This window comes from Dendrobates tinctorius, unplaced genomic scaffold (genome assembly GCF_039654945.1).
Source record: "Dendrobates tinctorius isolate UK_male_01 unplaced genomic scaffold, ASM3965494v1 ptg000387l, whole genome shotgun sequence".
Classification (NCBI taxonomy): domain Eukaryota; kingdom Metazoa; phylum Chordata; class Amphibia; order Anura; family Dendrobatidae; genus Dendrobates; species Dendrobates tinctorius.
In genome coordinates this window covers 2,999,289-3,020,236 of record NW_027362053.1, presented here as the reverse complement: position 1 = coordinate 3,020,236, position 20,948 = coordinate 2,999,289, and the positions used below count along the sequence as shown (strand labels likewise).

Here is a 20,948-nt window from a genome sequence, read left to right as displayed (position 1 = left end):
AGGCCCCTGAGAAGCCTCTCCCAGTGAATGAGAGACAGACAGATCGCTCGTATCTCTATGACGTTGATCGGCAGAGCTGACTCCTGAGTCGACCATCGACCTTGAACAGTGTGATTGCGGAACAATGCCCCCCAGCCGAGGCTGGCATCCGTTGTTACAATCTGCCAGTGAATGGGAAGGAATGACCATCCCAAGCAGATGAGAGGTGACGTCAACCACCAGTTGAGGGACTGCTTGACCCGGTATGAAAGACGAAAAGGGCGATCCAGGGAAAGAACAGACCTGTTCCACCGCGACAGAATGGCATGTTGGAGAGGTCTGGCGTGAAATTGGGCAAAGGGAACTGCATCTGTCGCCGCCATCATCTTTCCCAGGACCTTCATGGTTGTCCGGAGAGACGGAAATCGTGTGATCTGTAGCTATCGTAAATCCTGCTGCAGGGATACAATCTTCTCTTGTGGGAGAAAGACCCTTGATCGCCGAGTGTCGAACAATAGGCCCAGAAACACAAGACGTTGTGTCGGAACAAGACAGGACTTCTTTTTGTTGACGAGCCACCCGAAATTGGACAGGGTGTCAAGGACGATCGTAAGACTTAGGCGAGCCTGTTGAAAGGATGGAGCTTTGATCAGAATGTCGTCGAGGTACGGAAAAAGAATGAGACCTCTGATCCTCAACAAGGCCATCAACGCCGCCATGACCTTTGTGAATACTCTGGGTGCAGTGGCGAGACCGAAGGGCAGCGCAACGAACTGGTAATGTTCCCGGAGAATCGCAAAACGCAGGAATTTCTGATGTCCGGAGAATATGGGAACATGTAGATAGGCATCTTGAATGTCTATTGAACACATGAATTCCTGCTCCTCCATGGAAGCGATTACCGAAAGAAGCGACTCCATCCTGAAATGATGGAGTCGGACTCTCTTGTTGAGTAACTTGAGGTCCAAGATGGGTCGAACTGCCCCGTCTTTTTTCGGCACCACAAATAGGTTCGAATAAAACCCTGTGAAACGTTCTGATTCGGGAACGGGCACAATCACCCCGGAACTGAGGAGAGAGGCGATGGATGCAAAGAACCCCGGAACTAAGGCTGGATCTTTTGGAGGACGGGACTCGAAGAAGCGATCCCGTGGACGAGAAACAAACTCTATCTTTTATCCTGAAGATACAACTTCCCTGACCCAGGCGTCCTCTACTGAGGCCAGCCAGACGTCCCTGAAGAAAAGGAGTCGACCTCCCAATTGGGAGGGACCCTCGGGAGTTCGTTGATAGTCATGCTGATGTGGACCGTCCAGATCTGGACCTGGAGGGTCTGCCCTGGGAGGAGTGAGATCACCAGGAGGGAGTGGGTCTGAAGGACACCTTCTTTCTATCCTGGCGTGCCTGCGGTCTTTGTTGGTTAGAGAAGTTCTCTGCCGTACTGAAGTGGTGGAAAGCCCGAAAGGGCCGAAACTGACGCCTTAGCGGGGGTCTGCGAGGCTTGGACTGAGGGAGGAGGGAACTCGTGCCTCCAGTGGCGTCCTTAATAATCTGGTCCAGCTGGGATCCAAAGAGACGTGCTCCCTGAAAAGGCAGATTGGTAAGAGACTTTTTAGAAGACAAGTCCGCCTGCCAAGCCTTGAGCCAAATTGTACGTCGGATTGCCACTACGTTGCTTGACGCCTGAACAGCGCAAGACGCGGCATCCAAGGAAGCAGAAAGCAAATAATCCCCTGCATGGGATATCTGGTTGGCCAGATCGGCCAATTGCTCTGGTTGGGCCTTATCTAGGATGCCTTTACGGAGATCCTCTGCCCAAGTGGCTATGGCCTTTGCTACCCAAGATGAGGCAAAGACTGGACATAGCGCCGCTGCAGCCGCTTCGTATGCAGACTTTGCCAAGGATTCTATAATTCTATCATCAGAACCCTTTAGTGACGCCACACCTGAAAGCGGGAGAACCGTGTTATTAGAAAGTCTGGACACGGGTGCGTCCACCGAGGGGGAAGCAGACCAGCTGTCAGTGAGCTCTTTAGCAAACGGATACAGCACGCCGAGGCGCTTCCCTCTTTGAAATCGCCTGGTCGGATTTTCTCTTTCCCTGGCAAGAATCTTGCCAAACTCAGAGTGGAAAGTGAATACCCTGGAAGGTGTTTCTGCCCGTCTGAACTAAACCTCCTGATCTGAGAATTTCGCAGGGGAGTCAGATATTTCGAAGGTGTGGTTAATCGCCGCAATGAGGTTCTGTACCGTAACCTTCATGTCCGCGTCCTGGTCAGAATCCAGCTCTAAAATCCCTTCAGAAGACATATCCGAGAACGCTTCACCTGACTCGGGTGAGGAGGCACGGGAGGGCGACTGATGGGAAGGACTAGGTGGAGATGATTCCAGGAGAGGATTCCGGCCGGAGATCCTGCCTGGGCCTTTGCGGCTTCTGCTAGCTGGCTCAGATGGAATGTCTTGCGACCTGCTGGACCCTGTAGAAGTGTCCAGGGGCAACTTATCAAGAACGGCCACTAGGGACGGAGACACCCTGGTGAGGTCTGCCACAGATTGTGAAAGAGACGAGGCCCAGTCAGGAATGGGGGGTTCGATTTCACATGGCGCAGTAGATGGCTCCTGGACGGCATCATGCTGAATGGGATTGCTGCAGTCCAGGCAGAGGGGAGTAGGCTGTCCTGAGGGAAGTTTGCGATTGCAAGAGGAGCATGCGAAGAACTGGAATAGGGTGCCCGTGGGGGCCGGCGGACGGCCACGTTCAGACTTAGAATTAGACATGGTGAAGGAAGAAAAGAAGAAACCTGCGGAAATGCCGGAAGGTTGGGGGACAGAAAGGCAGAGTAGGGTGTCAGTCTGCAGCTGCAGAACTACTCACGGTCCGGTGTCCCCAACAGAGATGTATTAGGCTCTTGTAAATGGCAGGGGTCCAGCAGGGAGCGCTGGCATCCGCTTTGTCTCCGGCTGTCAGGCTGCAAAGATGGCGGCAGCCTGATGTGAGGAAGAAAAGTGCGGTTTCAGGGGTAAGAAGAAGGGCGGAGCTAGCCGCCTGCACCAGAAGGAAAACCGCCCCCCTCTTCCCAGCCACAAGACTAGATAGACGGTGGGAGGGCTTAGGAACGGGGCGGGAGCGCAGCCGGCCTATGAGAATGAAAGGGGGGTGTGGTCGCGACGGGCGCGAAGGCCCAAACTGAAGCCGGGGACTAAATTTGAGACTGCAGCCGCCTGTTAGCACGGGGCAGCGCGGAAGATCTGCGGAGCAGCCGCGTCCGCTCCTAAAGAAGACGCCGCCAAAACCCTGCTCCTAGACGCAACCCGCGCAAGAATACCGGCGGTGGGGTGAAGGAGACCCGCACCACAGCCGGGGCCTAAAAGGAATGCGGCGACCGTCGGGAGGCACGAGCAGCCGAGAATCTGCGGCGCTACCTTGGCGCCGCTCCCAGGCATTTTGCAGTTTCTTGCTCCGGTGCTCCAATAAAGGTACCTTCTTCATCCCACGCTGTCTGTTGATCTTTTACGCATTCGCGCCTCGTCCAACTGACAGGCTCTGGTGGGCGAGTGGGTGGGAGGCGGGGAGCAAGGACCATCCGTTTTCGCAGGCCGTCACCTGTGCTGAGCCTGTGGTCCGCCCGGAGAACTATAAGGATACGGGGTGACAGTACACGCCATACTCATAGCCTCTTGTGGGAGTACAGTTGTGACTGTTCACACTGTATCCCTCCGGAAACCTGAAAAGGAACGACGCACATCGAGGTAGATATGGGTCCAATGAAATACCCGTGTCCAACTCCTACTGACACTAAGCTAAACTTAGGAATTTCCTGCCGGTCGGTGGGGTGTACACTGCGGAGGAGGAGCTAACCTTTTTTTGTGCATAGTGTCAGCAGCATACACCCCATGGTCTCTGTGTCTCCCAATGAGGCGAAAGAGAAAAATTAATATTCATGGGATGGGGTGAAAATTGACTTCTCTTAAGTATCGGCACACGTGACCGCCGGCTGCAGCAGGAAGTCTCCGGCTGACACTGTGCTCGCTAGAGAGCAATGAATACTCACAGCTCTGAGCACACACAGTCCCAGTGTGCAGAGCAGTGAGTATTCCGGCAGCTGCCCTTTGGCTTGCAAGCAGCGCATGACGTCCCTGTCATGCGCTGCATACAAGCATTAAGAAGCTGCGGGCATCAAAGCAGTACGCTGTGAGGGAGTGCTGGGAAGGTAAGTGTAATTTTTTTTTATGTTTTCCAATGGGGCCATGCATATCAGGATAGGGGTGGAGACATGCATACCAGGATGGGGGTAGGGGCCAATCATACCAGGATAAGGATGGGACCATGCATACCAGGATGGGGGCCAATCATACCAGGTTAAGGATGGGGCTTTGCATACCAGGATAGGGAGGGCCCCACATACCAGGACGAGATGGGGGCCCTACATACCAGGATAGGGATGAGGGCGGTCATTCCTGCCAGGATAGGGAAGAGGGGGATGATTCCTACCAGGATAGGGATAAGGGGGGCATGCATACCAGGCTAGGGATGAGGAGGCATGCAAACAGGATGGGGATGACGGCCATGCACACAAGGATAGGGATGAGGAGGCCGTGCATACCAGGATAGAGATAAGGGAGCTATGCATACCAGGGTAGGGATGAGGGGGGCCATGCATACCAGGATTGGGATGAGGGGCCCATGTGTATCAGGATGGGGATGTGGGGACCATATATACCAGGATAGAGGATATTAAGTACAGAATTGACCACATTTTTTGCTTTAATTTTTTTTCCCATAATTTCCTCCAAAACCTAGGTGCGTCTTATGGGCCGGAGCCTCTTATAGTCCGAAAAATACGGTACAAACTAACATCCCATACACATAATTATAATAATAATAATAATAATAATAATAATAATAATAATAAAACATTACAAACTCACTTCGCTCCCGTTCCCCAAGCACTCTGTCTCCGATTCCCTGACGCTCTGCAGTGCACAGCTAACGCGATGAAATGACATCATCGCTTCAGCTGTCTCACACGCTGATTGGTGGAAAAAGGGTCCGGAGGCCCCTCCTCCACCAATGTTTTCACCGCTGTATGCATCGGATGCAAAGAGCGGTGACAGTGGACGGTAGGGAAGGGGTAGAGGGTATCGGTGCGGCCCAGGTCTGCTGTATACACAGATTTATTAAAAAAGATCTTCAAGGGATGGCTTCTTTAAAAACTGCTTACCACCATTAAGATCTGAGGATCACTTCACTTAACAATCATTAGCTAGTTTTGTAGCTGAGGAAGCTTGCACTTTGCTCCTACCCTTTCCTGGCCAGTTTTCAAGGATGAGTAAATTTGAAGACTATGGAGTTTTTCAACATTTTTCTGCATCTACTCACCCGGGCTGATAGCTGTAGGAATTTCCTCCTCTTTATAACGCTGATCTACTTTCAAGTACAGATCTTCCTTGCCAATCGGCGATATAACTACAACTTTTACGTCAGCCAGTTCAGAAGTCTAATTATAAAATAAATAACATCACAATGAAAGGTACCATATAAAACAGAACTGGAGGAATTACATAAATGTAATCACACATCCTGAAACTCCCTTGGGCTGATGGGGACAGATGTAAACTTCTTATACATGAAAGTTTAACCGTCTTTTTTTCATGGATCAACAGTACATATGAAAGTAATCACCCTTTTAATATATCTTTTTAGTGAAATCCCCCCCCTGGACTGATCAGTCATTCTCAAAATTCTCACTTCACAGGTATACTGTGTCTTGAGTGAACACAAACTTTCCCATTACTGAGATAGAAGATGACAGTTTGTGCTTATAGAGTTCTATGGAGAACTGTAACTGTGGTTGCATGAGAATGTCTGTCTGCCTGCCTCTAGCTCCTCCTTCTCTCTCCATAAAATCTTAAAAGCACCAAATGTCATTTTGTATCTCAGTAATGGGGAAATCTGTCTTCATTGTATACAGATTTTTCCACTGAATTCAGAATGAAAGATCAATCCAGAAGGAGAAAGAAGCTGATTTCTCTAATAAGATATATTACAAGGTTTCTTATTTTCAAGAGACCTACTGATTTATGAAATTGACGGTCACTCATTTACCCCTTAACCCCAAGAAGTGTTTCGTTTTTCGTTCCCCTTCTTCCCAGAGCCATAACTTTTTTGTTTTTCCGTCAATATGGCCATGTGAGGGCTTGTTTTTTGCAGGACGAGTTGTACTTTTGAAACATACCATTGGTTTTACCATGTCGTGTACTAGAAAATGGGAAAAAAATCCAAGTGCGGTGAAATTCCAAAAAAGTGCAATCCCACACTTGTTTTTTGTTTGGCTTTTTTACTAGGTTCACTAAATGCTAAAACTGACCGGCCATTATGATTCTCCAGGTCATTATGAGTTCATAGACACTAAACATGTCTAGGTTCTTTTTTTATCTAAGTGGTGAAAAAAAATTCCAAACTTTGTTAAAAAAAAATTGCGCCATTTTCCGATACCCGTAGCGTCTCCATTTTTCGTGATCTGGGGTTGGGTGAGAGCTTAGTTTTTGGGTGCTGATCTGCCGTTTTTAACGATAAAACTTTGGTACAGATACGATCTTTTGATAGTCCATTGTTGCATTTTAATGCAATATCAATGCGACCAAAAAACCCGCAATTCTGGCATTTTGACTTTTTTTCCCGTTACGCCGTTTAGCGATAAGGTTAATCCTTTTATTTTATTGATAGATCGGGCGATTCTGAGCGCGGTGATACCAAATATGTATGTAACGGGGTCTACCAAGCTGGAGTACATCTTTCAGTACCACCCCGTGTTTTCGGAGGTCCGCTCTGCGTTGGCTGGAGTCTGATTGAATGACGCTGGCTGGAATTCCTTGGTTACATGGGTGCATATAAAAGATCACTGCTTCTCCACGTATTTCCAGTCTGACAACACTTTACTCACAGGACACAGAATATATCACACAGATACAGAGGGCAGGCCAATAGAAAAGCGGCAGGCCAGACATGCATTACAAAAGCCGCAGGTGGCCGGAGCCTGCCGATGTTTACTGTGGGAATTACAAAGGTGGGGGGAGGGCGGACAAAAGGAGAATATCGTGTCCCCTCTGCCCAGGGGCGCAGCCTGTGGGCTGATGCACTAGGGACATGCATCTCACATAGAACCTATTATACATACATATAACTGCACAACATATTCTGGGTGCTGAGTGGTTCTGTAACACGTAACACGGCTCCCCTTTTCAGCGACGCGATCGGCATACACAGTCTGATCCTCAACGGATCGGTTTGGGGATGACCCAAGTTTATGGGGTTGGTACAAGTTCCTTTTGTCAACAGTCTATCGGCGTTACCGTTTTGTTTGCCGGGTCTGTGGTGGATGGTGAAGTCCAGAGGTTGTAGGGCTAAACTCCACCGCAGCAATCTGGCGTTGTCTCCGGAGACCCGATTAAGCCAGACTAGGGGATTATGGTCTGTTAGGAGGGAAAACTGTCGTCCATACAAATATGGTTGCAACTTCTTGAGTGCCCATACTACCGCCAGGCACTCCTTCTCAATGGCCGCATAGTTTACTTCACGGGGCAGTAGTTTCCGACTCAGGTAAGCTACCGGGTGTTCTTGGCCGTCCGGCCCGACTTGGCTCAGTACTGCGCCCAATCCAAACATAGAAGCGTCTGTGTGAACCAGGAAACGTTTAGTTGGATCGGGTGCGGCCAATACAGGGGTATTGGTGAGGGCGTCCTTTAGTTGGCGGAAGGCTTCCTCACACTCTGAGGTCCAGGTTACCTGGCGGGGTTGGTTCTTACGGGTCAGATCAGTGAGGGGCTTGGCTACGCTGCTGTAATTGGGAACGAATTTCCTGTAATACCCCGCTGTCCCTACAAACGCCATGACCTGGGTTTTAGTGCGTGGGATGGGCCATTTGGCTATGGCCTCAATCTTGGCTGGTTCTGGTCGCTGTTTCCCACTTCCCACCCAATGCCCTAAATACTGAACCTCTGCTTTGCCCACGTGACACTTGTTTGGGTTCAGGGTGATTCCGGCCTGGTGGATCCTGTCCAATACTGTCTCTAGGTGATTTAGATGCTCTTCCCATATTGCACTGTAGATGGCGATGTCGTCCAGGTAGGCACAAGCATAGTCCTGGAGACCATCCAGAAGCCGGTCAGCCAGCCTTTGGAAGGTCGCCGGGGCATTCTTCATCCCAAATGGCATAACTCGAAACTGGAATAAGCCGAACGGGGTGACAAATGCCGACTTGGATATAGCGTCAGGACTAAGGGGAATCTGCCAGTAGCCTTTGCATAGATCGATGGTGGTCAAATACTTTGCCCCCGCCAGCCGGTCTAACAACTCATCCACACGCAGCATGGGGTATGCATCCGTCACTGTTTTCTCATTGAGCTTACGATAGTCTACACAAAACCGTGTAGTCCCATCCTTCTTGGACACTAACACTAGGGGGATGCCCAGGGACTATCTGACTCTTCAATGACCCCTAAACGCAGCATCTCTTGTATCTCTTGTCACATCCTCTCTCGTACAGACTCATGGACGAGGAAGGGGTTTTGTCTGATCCTGGGTCTCAACCTTGTGTTGTGCCAGGTGAGTGTACCCCGGTCTCTCTGAAAACATCCTCTGTCGCAGCCTCAACAACGCCTCCGCCTGCTGTCTCTCCCGGGGGCCTAGGTCTTCACCCAAGTGTACCTGGTCCCATGTTTTAAACCGAGTCCTAAGACATCCGGCAAGGGAAGTCCGGCTAAATCCTCTGCTTCAGGTGCACAGATGGCCACTACCTCTTCAGGGCGCTCCCGGTAGGGCTTCAGCATATTCACGTGGAACATGCGGATAACCCTGGGGTCATCACAATCGGCGACATTATAGGTTGTGTCAGCTATTTTCCCCACTACCTGGTAGGGCCCCTGCCATGCAGCTTGAAACTTATTCTGTGGGCTCTAACTCCAGGACCTTCTGTCCTATTTCCAAAGTGCGCTCTCTGGCCCTCTGATCGTACCATACGCGCTGGCGCCGCTGTGTCGCCTGCAGGTTCTCACGTACAACCTGGGTCAGCTCCTGTAGGCGGTCACGGAATTCCAGCACATAGGGTACAATAGGTACCCCTTCTATGAGGCCCTCCCCCTCCCAGTGTTCCAGCACTAAGTCTAGGGGTCCCCTTACCCGTCTCCCGCATACCAGCTCGAACGGGGAGAACCCCATGGATTCTTGGGGCACCTCCCGATAGGCAAACAGGAGGTGTGGCAAGAATTTCTCCCAGTCCCTGTAGGTCCTGGTAAAAGTCCCAAAGAGCTGTTTTAATGTCCCGTTAAAGCGTTCACACAACCCATTGGTTTGCGGGTGGTATGGGGCGCTTCTAATGGACTTTACGCTGCACAGCTTCCACAGTTGGTTGGTCACCTCTGCTGTAAACTGGGTACCCTGGTCAGAGATAATCTCCCGGGGAAATCCAACCCGTGAGAAAACCTGGAGCAGGGCGGCCGCCACCGTCTCTGCCAGTATGTTAGGTAACGCAATCGCCTCTGGATACCGTGTGGCATAATCTACCACTGTCAATATATACCTTTTCCCAGACGGACTGGGTTTGGCTAACGGCCCTATCAGATCGACCGCTACTCGGCTAAATGGTTCCTCCACAATGGGGAGGGGGCGTAATTTGGCCTTGCATCAGTCCCCCCTCTTGCCAATGCGCTGACAACTGTCACAGGTCTGGCAGTACTGACAAACATCATAGGTTACCCCCCGGCCAAAAGAAGTTTTGTGTCAGACGATGCCTGGTGCGACTGACGCCGAAGTGCCCGGCCAAGGGTATATCATGAGAGATTCGCAGTAACTCCTGCCTATACTTCTTGGGAACTACCAGCTGTTGCTTTATAGTGGGGCTCGTTCCTGTGTGGTGCTGCTCTGTAATCTGGTAGAGGAGTCCCTGCTTCCATACAAACTGTTCCCCTTCCAGTACTCCTCTCCCCTCCTGTGCCTTCCCACGATATCCCTCTAATGAAGGATCTTCAAGTACCGTATATACTCGAGTATAAGTCGACCCGAGTATAAACCGACCCCCCTAATTTTGCCACAAAAAACTGGGAAAACTTATTGACTCGAGTATAAGCCTAGGGTGGGAAATGCTCCATAGATTATTCCCCCATATGGTGTCCCCAGAAGAAGCTCCATAGATTATTCCCCCATATGCTGCCCCCATAAGAAGCTCCATAGATTGTTCCCTCATATGCTGACCCCAGAAGCTCCAGATTATTCCCCCATATGCTGCCCCCATAAGAAGCTCCATAGATTGTTCCCCCATATGCTGACCCCAGAAGAAGCTCCATAGATTGTTCCCTCATATGCTGACCCCAGAAGAAGCTCCAGATTATTCCCCCATATGCTGCCCCCATAAGAAGCTCCATAGATTGTTCCCCCATATGCTGACCCCAGAAGAAGCTCCATAGATTGTTCCCCCATATGCTGACCCCAGAAGAAGCTCCATAGATTGTTCCCTCATATGCTGACCCCAGAAGAAGCTCCAGATTATTCCCCCATATGCTGCCCACCATAAGAAGCTCCATAGATTGTTCCCCCATATGCTGACCCCAGAAGAAGCTCCATAGATTGTTCCCCCATATGCTGACCCCAGAAGAAGCTCCATAGATTGTTCCCTCATATGCTGACCCCAGAAGAAGCTCCAGATTATTCCCCCATATGCTGCCCCCATAAGAAGCTCCATAGATTGTTCCCCCATATGCTGACCCCAGAAGAAGCGCCAGATTATTCCCCCGTATGCTGCCTCCATAAGAAGCTCCATAGATTGTTCCCCCATATGCTGACCCCAGAAGAAGCTTCATAGATTATTCCCCCATATGCTGACCCCATGCTGCTGCTGCTGCTGCGTGTAAAAATAAAAAAATGACATACTCACCTCTCCGTCGCTGGGTGTCAGGTGCCGGTGTCACTGCTGGCACCTGATACTCACGTGTCCTGCGTTCATGGCTGCTCACCGTTATCTGCCACGTCATCAGTCAGTGACGTTCAGACTGCAGGGGGCGCGGCGCGCACTAATCACGTCACCGTGCCCTCTGCTGTCTGAAGTCACTGACCGATGACAGACAGCAGCAAGCAGCCATGGACGCAGGACAGGTGAATATCGCTATACTTACCCGTCCTGACGCTGTGTCTTGAGCCCCCAGCTTCTCCCAGTGCTCTCTCTTCCTGCCTTCAGCGGTCACGTGGTACCGCTCATTAAAACTCATGAATATGCGCATATTCATGAGTTTTAATGAGCGGCACCACGTGACCGCTGAAGGCAGGAAGAGAGAGCACAGGGAGAAGCTGGGGGCTCAAGAGACAGCGTCAGGACGGGTAAGTATAGACCTGACACCCCCGACCCCCTTTGTATATGACTCGAATATAAGACGAGAGGGGGATTTTCAGCCCAATTTTTTGGGCTGAAAATCTCGGCTTATATTCGAGTACATACGGTAACTCCCTCTTAAATTCATCTGGGGTGGCCCAAGAAATGTGCCTGGCTATGGGAATACAACTGACGGAAGGCATTATACTGGATCTTTTTGTGGCTTACTGTTGAAGGCACCTGGTCGAAGGCCAGAGCTCCCCCTGCTTGCTGACTCTCCTCTCTCCGCTCTGCCATCTCCATCTTGGCCAGCTCCACTTTGGTCCGCTCTGCCATCTCCATCTTGGCTAGCTCTATCCTGGTCCGCTCGGCCATCTTTTCCTTCAGATCAGTACGCACATCAGCCATCACCTCTCGTATGATCTCTACTGCAGGGTTTGGGCCATAGAACGCCAGTCTGTTCTTTACCTCCCTCTGGAATTCAGTCTCCTCCACATTCACATTGGGGGGGCGCTGCACTGTCGTGTTCCATGATGGCTGCTATCAAATCCGCTTTTGTTTTGTTGCTGGCGATCAACCCTTGGGCTTCCACCAGATCTTTTAATGTAGTCCTCTTTAACTTCTGGTAGTTATTTTCCATTCATTCCTTTCCTCCTGTAGAAGGGGTATCACATCCCACTGCTTCCACCAGTGTAACGGGGTCTACCAAGCTGGAATACCTCTTTCAGTACCACCCCGTGTTTTCGGAGGTCCGTTCTGCGTTGGCTGGAGTCTGAATGAATGACGCTGGCTGGAATTCCTTGGTTACATGGGCGCATATAAAAGATCACTGATTCTTCACGTATTTCCAGTCTGACAACACTTTACTCACAGAACACAGAATATATCACACAGATACAGAGGGCAGGCCAATAGAAAAGCGGCAGGCCAGACATGCATTACAAAAGCCACAGGTGGCCAGAGCCTGTTGATGTTTACTGTGGGAATTACAAAGGTGGGGGGAGGGCGCACAAAAGGAGAATATCGTGTCCCATCTGCCCAGGGGCGCAGCCTGTGGGCTGATGCATTAGGGACATGCATCTCACATAGAACCTATTATACATACTGAGTGGTTCTGTAGCACGTAACAATGTGTATGTTTGATTATTTTTATTGTTTTATTTTGAATGGGGGCGAAAGGGAGGTGATTTTAACTTTTATATTTTTTTAAAAAACTTTTTTTTTAAACTTTTGGCGTGCTTCAATAGTGTCCATGGCTCCGATCAGCTCTGCTACATACAGGCGATGATCAGATTACCTATATGTAGCTGAATTACTCACTTGCTATGAGCGCCAACCACTGGGCAGTGACAACCATAGAGGTCTCCAGGAGACCTCTTGTTGTCATGCCAACCCACCGGTGATCCACGATCACGTGACGGAGGTCACCGGTGGGCGGAATTCCGGTGCGATTGATCAGCATTTGACAGCGGTATTTAACGGGCTAATAGCTGCAGGTGGATCACGATTCCACTCATGGCTGTTCCGGGTACTTGTCAGCTGTTCCTGATGTCAGAAAGGGGTTAAGGAAAAGTTATAACGTTTTTCCTGTAAAGAGAACGCCCCCTGAAGAAGGAGCATAGTGCTCCGAAACGCGCGTCGGGGAGACGCTTCTACTCTGACCGCTTCTATCTCCCCTCTCCTGCTGCCTGCTCTTGTAATAAGTGGATACCGTAGGTATGTTTATCTCATTGATTATTCACCTTCTATGCTAATATGAGTGCCCTTTGTTTTAGGCACATACACTATGGTACATGATATGTCAATAGGCTCAGGAGAGATTACCTTGTTTCTGTATGCAAAGCTATTAGGCTCTTACTGGTCTTATATATGGGGTATTTGTGTGATGAGTCAGCGTCATTAGTTTTGTAAGCTATAATCACGTTGTGGTGTTTTAGCCTTTTTCCATGTTCCCATTATAATAAAAAACTTTTTATGAATTTTTCGCATTAATTGCTGGACTTTTGGATCGTTCTTTTTGTTTTGTGTGTATCTGTAAAGAGAACTGCAGGGTAAACTAATCACTTTCAGGTATTTATAATTTTCATTTATATGTACTGTATTTTTCAGACTATAAGATGCACTTTTTACATCCAAAAATGTGGAGGAAAATGGGGGGTGCGTCTTATAGTCTGGATGTACCTGCTCTGGCTGTGGTGGGGAGGTCGGGGAGCGGCATCGGCGGGGCAGCGGGTCACAGAGGAAGGAGCCGGCTGCTGCGGCTAACTGCTGTGCCTGCTGCTAAAGAGAAATGAATATTCACTACATTCCATGTCCATGGGAGTGGAAGGCAATGAATATTCATTTCTCTTTAGCATCCTGGTATGATTGGCCCCCACCCCGATCCTGGTATGCATGGCCCCATCAAAAACACATTAAAAAAACCAAACCATTACACTTACCTTCCCTCCCTTCGCAGCGTCCTGCTCCATTGCCAGCAGCTGCTTTATGCTTGTAAGCAGCGCATGGCAGGGACATCGTGCGTTGCTTGCAAGCTGAAGGGCAGCTGCCGGAATAGTGACTGCTCTGCATGCCAGGACTATGTGCGTGGCGAGCAGTGAGTATTCATTAGCGTGCAGTGTCAGCAGGAGCCTTCCTGCAGATACCGGCGGTCACGTGTGTCGCTACATAAAAGAATTGAATATTCACCTCTGTCCACGCCCATGGGAGTGGAATGCGGAGAATATTCATTTTTCTTAAGTAGCGTCACATGTGACCGCTGGCAGCTGCAGGAAGGATCTGGCTTACACTCTGTGTGCTACTGAAGAACAATGAATACTCACAGCTCTCTGCGATGAACAGTCCCGGTGCGAAGAGCAGTGAATATTCCGGCAGTGGCCCTTCGGCATGCAAGCAGCGCATGACGTTCTTGCCATGCGCTACTTACAAGCATTAAGCAGCTGCTGGCAACGGAGCAGGACGCTGCAAGGGAACGCAGGAAAGTAAGTGCAATGGTTTTTTTTTAAATATTTTCTGATGGGGCCATGCATACCAGGATGGGGGTGGGGGCCAATCACACCAGAATAAGGATGGGGCCATGCATACCAGGACTGGGATGGGTGCCAATCATACCAGGTTAAGGATGGGGTCCTGCATACCAGGACAGGGATGGGACATGCATACTAGGACGAGATGGGGACCCTGTGTACCAGGATAGGGATTTGGACACACATACTAGGACAAGATGGTGACCCTGCGTACCAGGATAGGGATGCGACCATTCATACTAGGACAAGATGGGGACCCTGCGTATTAGGATAGGGATGGGGCCCTGCATACCAGGATAGGGATGAGGAGCCATGCATACTAGGATGAGATGGGGACCCTCAATACCAGGATAGGGATGGGGCCATACATACTAGGATGAGATGGGGATCCTGCATACCAGGATAGGGATAAGGGTGATCATTTCTGCCAAGATAAGGATGAGGGGGACCATTCTGTATACCAGGCTAGGAATGAGTATTCATGCATACCAGGATGGGGATGAGAGCCATGCATACCAGGATAAGGATGAGCGCCATGCATACCAGAATAGAGTGAAGGGAACCATGCATACCAGGATAGGGATAAGGGGGACCATGCATGCCAGGATGGGGATGAGGTGACCATATTTACTGGGATAGGGGATATTAAGTACAGAATTGACCGCATTTTTTGCTTATATTTTTTTTCCTAATTTCCTCCTCTAAAACCTTGGTTCGTCTTATGGTCCGGTGCGTCTTATAGTCCGAAAAATACAGTAAGTGAAAAATGTCATCTCCATGGTACCTGGGATTCTTCTGTAACCACTTTGGTATCTTCAGTACAACCATTTGGATAAAGAGAACTGTGACATTTCAAAGGTAGATTTCTGGAACCATCTGCAAACAACACATAATTAATGCTTTCTAGGGAAGTCAATACTGTATCTCTAATGCTTTAAGGCTTTGATTCATTTTTCCCCACAATATTATTTCTAGTGTCTCAGTAAGACTGTCCTTTTAGGGAACACCATAGAGTCCCCTATAAAGGCTTTTCATAGTGCAAGTAAGCTGCTTGTGTCTAAAGCTGATCAGAAGCTATGGGTAAATTAGATTTGAAAATCCTCAGCCTCCCCTGTCTGAGCCAGAATCTAAGCTAAGTGGGGTAATAACACTATCTGATTATGGAAATCACAGGATAGACATGATAATGATATGCAAATTATGAAAAAATAGAAACAAAACTGTTAAAAATCTTTAGTTATTCAGTATTGAGCATGAACGACACATTAAGAATTACATGCACTTACATGTCTTGTCATGTTATCAGTTAGGTTATTAATGGTTGTTGGAGGAATGCATGTAACACTAATGCAGGCGTCCCTGCATGGTCCCTCTTCCCCCTCCATGAAGGAACGCCAACATACTCAGAGCCCCGGCCGCGCGGTGACCTCCCCGTCTCCTGCTTCCCTGTGCATGCCGCACAGGTTTTCCAGCAGTGCGCCAAGTGTGTGCGCACTCCCATATTCTTTAGTATAAAAGGCATCCTCCCCAGCAGGGAGGTGTCTGAGCAACCCCTGTAGTTTCCCTACAACTCATGTGTATGTAACTGTATGCTACCTTGTCCTTTGTCCTACTCCACTGTTAGTTAGTTCCTTATCCTGATTCTGTTCCCGTATTCCTAAATAGTGTGTACATTACCCTAAAGCCAATCCGGTGGTACCTGAACTCTGTAGCCACTCCGGCGGATGCCGAACCTGAAGCCACTCCGGCGGTACCTGAATCCCAAAGTTGCACCTGTCTAAACAGGTTCCGAATCCAGTCCGTGTCAGCGGGACGTCTTTTCAGCAGCTGCAGTGCCGGGGACTACCTAGGAGGCTACCTGGCACAGTGGATCCATGAACCACGTGCGCCACCTGCGAGAGTGAAAACGCACATGGGAAAATCATCAAAATCTGCTGCTGACAGCTCTTTTTACAATTGCCAACTAATGACACCCCAAATGTGCTCAATGAGAGACAAGTCCGGAGATGCTGCAGGTTCTGGTGGCACCTTTAGGTGATTTAGGTTGCTCACAGTAGAATAAGCAACATGCAGAATTGTTATGATTGAGTCACCGTAGGAGGCAAAAATAGAAATGCTAGCTAAGTCCAGAAAACCAGAGAAGTTGGCAGCTATCGGATTGCAGACCCCTGAACCTATCAACACAACTAACAGTACCCGTGGGGGGCTCCTACGATGCCCTAGGCCCCTCGATCACAGCCGGAGGACTACATAGCCTAAAGACAGAAAGGGAAATCTAAACTGCCCCAGAGCAGACCCCAAAGTAAAAGGCAGCCCCCCACATATAATGACGGTGAAGCAAGAAGAAAGAACAAAACACAGACAGAAAGATAGACTGAGCAAAGATGGGGCCCACGCTAGCTTAGATAGGAAAGGACAGGAAGGCTGCTGTCTGCAATCCGTGAAAAACCCTATGAAAATAAGAGCCAACAAACTGACAGTAAAAAAGGCCCTGAAGACGCTAGGCTTCAAAAAAGCTATGTCAGTACTCAGGAATATTCTGAAGACAGAGCAACAGGCAAAAGGAGATTCAGCTCACCCCAGCAGGGAATGGCAGAATCCAGAAAAGCAAGGAAAACAAAACACTAATGCAAAAAGGCAAAGCAGAAATCTTAGCTTTAGATGAGCAGGAATCAGACTGGTTTCCTAGAAGTCCACAGAGAAATCACCCGCAGGCCAGAAGGGCGTCGGCAGCCTTATATCCAGTCATTAACTCCACTCAGCCAATCATCATCAGCCCCAGGTGTTTGACAATCAGGCTCAGTACCTTTCTTCACCAGAAGAGGGAGTTCCTCGGGCCTCAGTTGTGAAGGGGAAAATGAACTCACAACAGTACCTCCCTCTTGAGGAGGGGTCACCGAACCCTCAACCACGCCACCAGGGCGATCAGGGTGAGCCCGATGAAAGGCACGCACCATTCTTTTGGCATGAATATCAGAGGCAGAGACCCAGGAATTATCCTCCTGACCATAACCCTTCCACTTAACCAAATACTGGAGTCTCCGTCTAGCCAGACGGGAATCCAGCACTTTCTCTACCTCATATTCCATGTTACCTTCAACCAATACAGGGTCTGGAGGTGCAACCCCCGGAACAACAGGTTCAACAAACCTCTTCAACAAAGATTTATGGAACACGTTATGGATTTTAAATGTGACAGGAAGAGCCAAACGAAAAGAGACCGGATTAATAATCTCCAAAATCTTGTAAGGTCCAATAAATCTAGGCTTAAACTTAGGAGAAGCCACCTTCATAGCAATATTTTTTGATGATAACCACACCATATCACCAACCTTAAATTGGGGACCAATGGTCCTATGTCGGTTGGAAAACCGCTGGGCCTTTTCCTGGGAGAGAGATAACTTATCCACCACTTGGTCCCAGATCTGGTGCATTCTCTCCACCACAGTGTCAACCCCTGGGCAGGCAGAGGGCTCCACCTGCCCTGAAGAAAATCGAGGATGAAACCCAAAGTTACAAAAAAAGGAGACATCAAAGTGGCAGAAGTAGCTCTATTATTTAAAGCAATTTCGGCCAAGGGCAAAAATGAAACCCAATCATCCTGATCAGCAGAAATAAAACATCTCAAATATGACTCCAAGGTCTGGTTTGTTCTCTCTGTCTGCCCATTGGTCTGAGGGTGAAAAGCAGAGGAGAAGGACAACTGAATTCCCAGCTTGGAACAGAAAGTTCTCCAAAATCTAGACACAAACTGGACTCCTCTGTCAGATACAATGTTCTCAGGAATCCCGTGCAAGCGAACCACCTGTTGTAAAAACAGGGGCACCAATTCAGAGGAAGACGGCAACTTAGGGAGTGGTACAAGATGAACCATCTTAGAGAACCTATCACAAATCACCCAAATAACAGTCATCCTTTGAGAGACAGGCATATCAGAGATGAAATCCATTGAAATATGGGTCCATGGCCTCTTGGGGACAGGTAAAGGCATCAACAACCCACTAGAGCGAGAACACGATTTAGACCGGGAGCACGTCCCACAGGACTGCACAAAATTCCTGACATCACGAGACAAGGAGGGCCACCAAAAAGACCGACTCACCAGATCTCTAGTACCAAAAACACCTGGATGACCAGCCAAAGCAGAGCAATGAACTTCATACATCTCTCTCTTCTTCTACTGGTCAGGAACATACAACTTTCCACTGGGACAACGCTCAGGTTTGTCCTCCTGGAACTCCTCCAGAGCACGTCTCAAATCGGGCGAGATGGCAGAAAGAACTACCCCTTCGCCTAAGATGGTAGCAGGCTTGGTCACCACAGGAGAATCAGCAAAGAAGCTCCTAGAGAGGGCGTCAGCCTTGACATTCTTAATTCCAGGAAGAAAAGAAACCACAAAATCAAAACGTGTAAAAAACAAGGCCCACCTAGCCTGTCTAGGGTTCAAGCGCTTAGCCGACTCTAGGTAAATCAAATTCTTGTGGTCAGTGAGGACCACGACTTGATGCTTAGCTCCCTCCAACCAATGTCTCCACTCCTCAAATGCCCATTTCATGGCTAACAGTTCCCGATTCCCCACATCATAGTTACGTTCAGATGGAGAGAACTTTCGGGAAAAGAAAGCACAGGGATTCATTTTAGATGTTACAGGATCCTTTTGGGACAAAACAGCTCCTGCACCAATCTCAGAAGCATCCACCTCTACCTGGAACGGAAGTGAGACATCAGGTTGCCGCAAAACCGGGGCGGAGGTGAATCTTCGCTTCAGCTCCTGAAAGGAAGAAACAGCCTCCGGAGACCAATTTAACACATCAGCACCCTTCTTAGTCAAATCAGTCAATGGCTTGGCAATACTAGAAAATTTTGCTATAAATTTCCGATAAAAATTAGCAAAACCCAAAAACTTCTGGAGGGCCTTCAAAGAAGTGGGCTGAACCCAATCGTAAATGGCCTGTACCTTGGCCGGGTCCATTTCAATAGTTGACGGGGACAAAATAAATCCCAAAAAAGAAATCCTCTGTACTCCAAAAAGGCATTTAGATCCTTTGACATACAGGGAATTCTCCCTCAAGATCCAGAACACAGTCCGAATATGTTCCACATGAGAATCCCAATCCTTGGAGAAGATCAAAATATCATCCAGATAGATAATCAAAAATTTATCGACAAAATCTCGGAAAATATCATTCATGAAGCACTGGAAGACAGAAGGGGCATTAGTGAGCCCAAAAGGCATCACCAGGTACTCAAAATGTCCCTCCGGAGTATTAAACGCCATCTTCCATTCATCCCCATGCTTAATGCGAATAAGATTATACTCCCCCCTGAGGTCAAGCTTGGTAAACCAGCAAGCACCTTTAACTCTGGAGAATAGATCAGAAATCAGGGGTAACGGATACTGATATTTAACAGTAATTTTGTTGAGAGCACGATAATCAATGCAAGGTCTTTTTGGCTACAAAAAAAAAACCGGCACCTAAGGGTGACGAGGATGGTCTAATATGACCCTTCTCCAACGCCTCCCTACAGATAAATTGAAGAGCCGACCCTTGGGAAATTTACACCCTGGGCTCAGTTCAATAGCACAGTCATAACTCCTATGAGGAGGCAGAGACGCAGACTCATTCTCACTAAATACATCATAAAAGTCCGCCAAATAATCAGGAACACCGTGCGACTGAGGAGATGTGGAAAACACCGGAGCCTCACTAAAGGCACACCGACAACCCCAACTCACCACAGACACAGATTTCCAATCCAAAACTGGATTATGAATTTGTAACCAGGGAAACCCCAGAACAATAGTATCATGCAGATTATGTAACACCAAAAACCTGCAATTTTCTTGATGGTCTGGGGCGACCCGCATTACCACCTGGGTCCAAAACTGAGGTTTATTTTTAGCCAAAGGAGTAGCATCAATCCCCCTCAAAGGGATAGGCGTCTGCAGAGGTGTCATCGGAAATCCACAACGTTTAGCAAAATCCAAGTCCATTAGGTTTAGAGCTGCTCCCGAATCCACAAAAGCCTTGGCGGAAAATGTGGACAGGGAGCAGATCAGAGTAATAGCCAGAAGAAACTTAGGTTGAACACCACCAACAGAAAACGTGTGTGCAAAGCGTTTCTCGCATTTAGGACAGACAGAAATAATATGCGAGGCATCTCCACAGAAAAAACACAACTTATTACGCCTTCTGAACTCCTGACGCTGCTCTCTGGAAAAAACTCTATCACATTGCGTAGGTTAAGACATCTGTTCAACAGGTGGCAACACCTCTCGTGCAGCTCTGCGTTCGCGTAAACGCCGATCAACCTGAATGGCTAAAGACATAGAATCGACAAGACCAGAGGGAACAGGAAATCCCAACATAGTATCTTTTACGGCTTCTGACAACCCCTTCCGAAAGAGAGCAGCCAAGGCATTATCATTCCAGGTAGTAAGTACTGCCCACTTTCGGAATTTTTGACAGTACAATTCTGCAGAATCACGACCCTGGTTCAATGCCAGCAGGGTCTTTTCAGCCTGATCAATGGCATTAGGTTCGTCATACAACAACCCCAAGGCCTGAAAAAATGCGTGCAC

General features: G+C 48.8%; 1 protein-coding gene across 8 annotated transcripts in view; it reads right to left on the bottom strand.

Annotated features, from left to right (window-relative positions):
* LOC141076096 (uncharacterized) overlaps positions 1-20,948 on the bottom strand; it is a 91,198-nt gene that overhangs the window by 30,601 nt on the left and 39,649 nt on the right. For all 8 annotated transcript variants that reach the window (XM_073563375.1, XM_073563377.1, XM_073563380.1 and 5 more), the window contains 2 exons: positions 15,150-15,241; positions 5,360-5,477 (listed from right to left, as the gene is read on the bottom strand). In XM_073563375.1, coding sequence (XP_073419476.1) covers positions 5,360-5,477; positions 15,150-15,241 — 210 coding nt within the window. The remainder of the gene's footprint in view (positions 1-5,359; positions 5,478-15,149; positions 15,242-20,948) is intronic.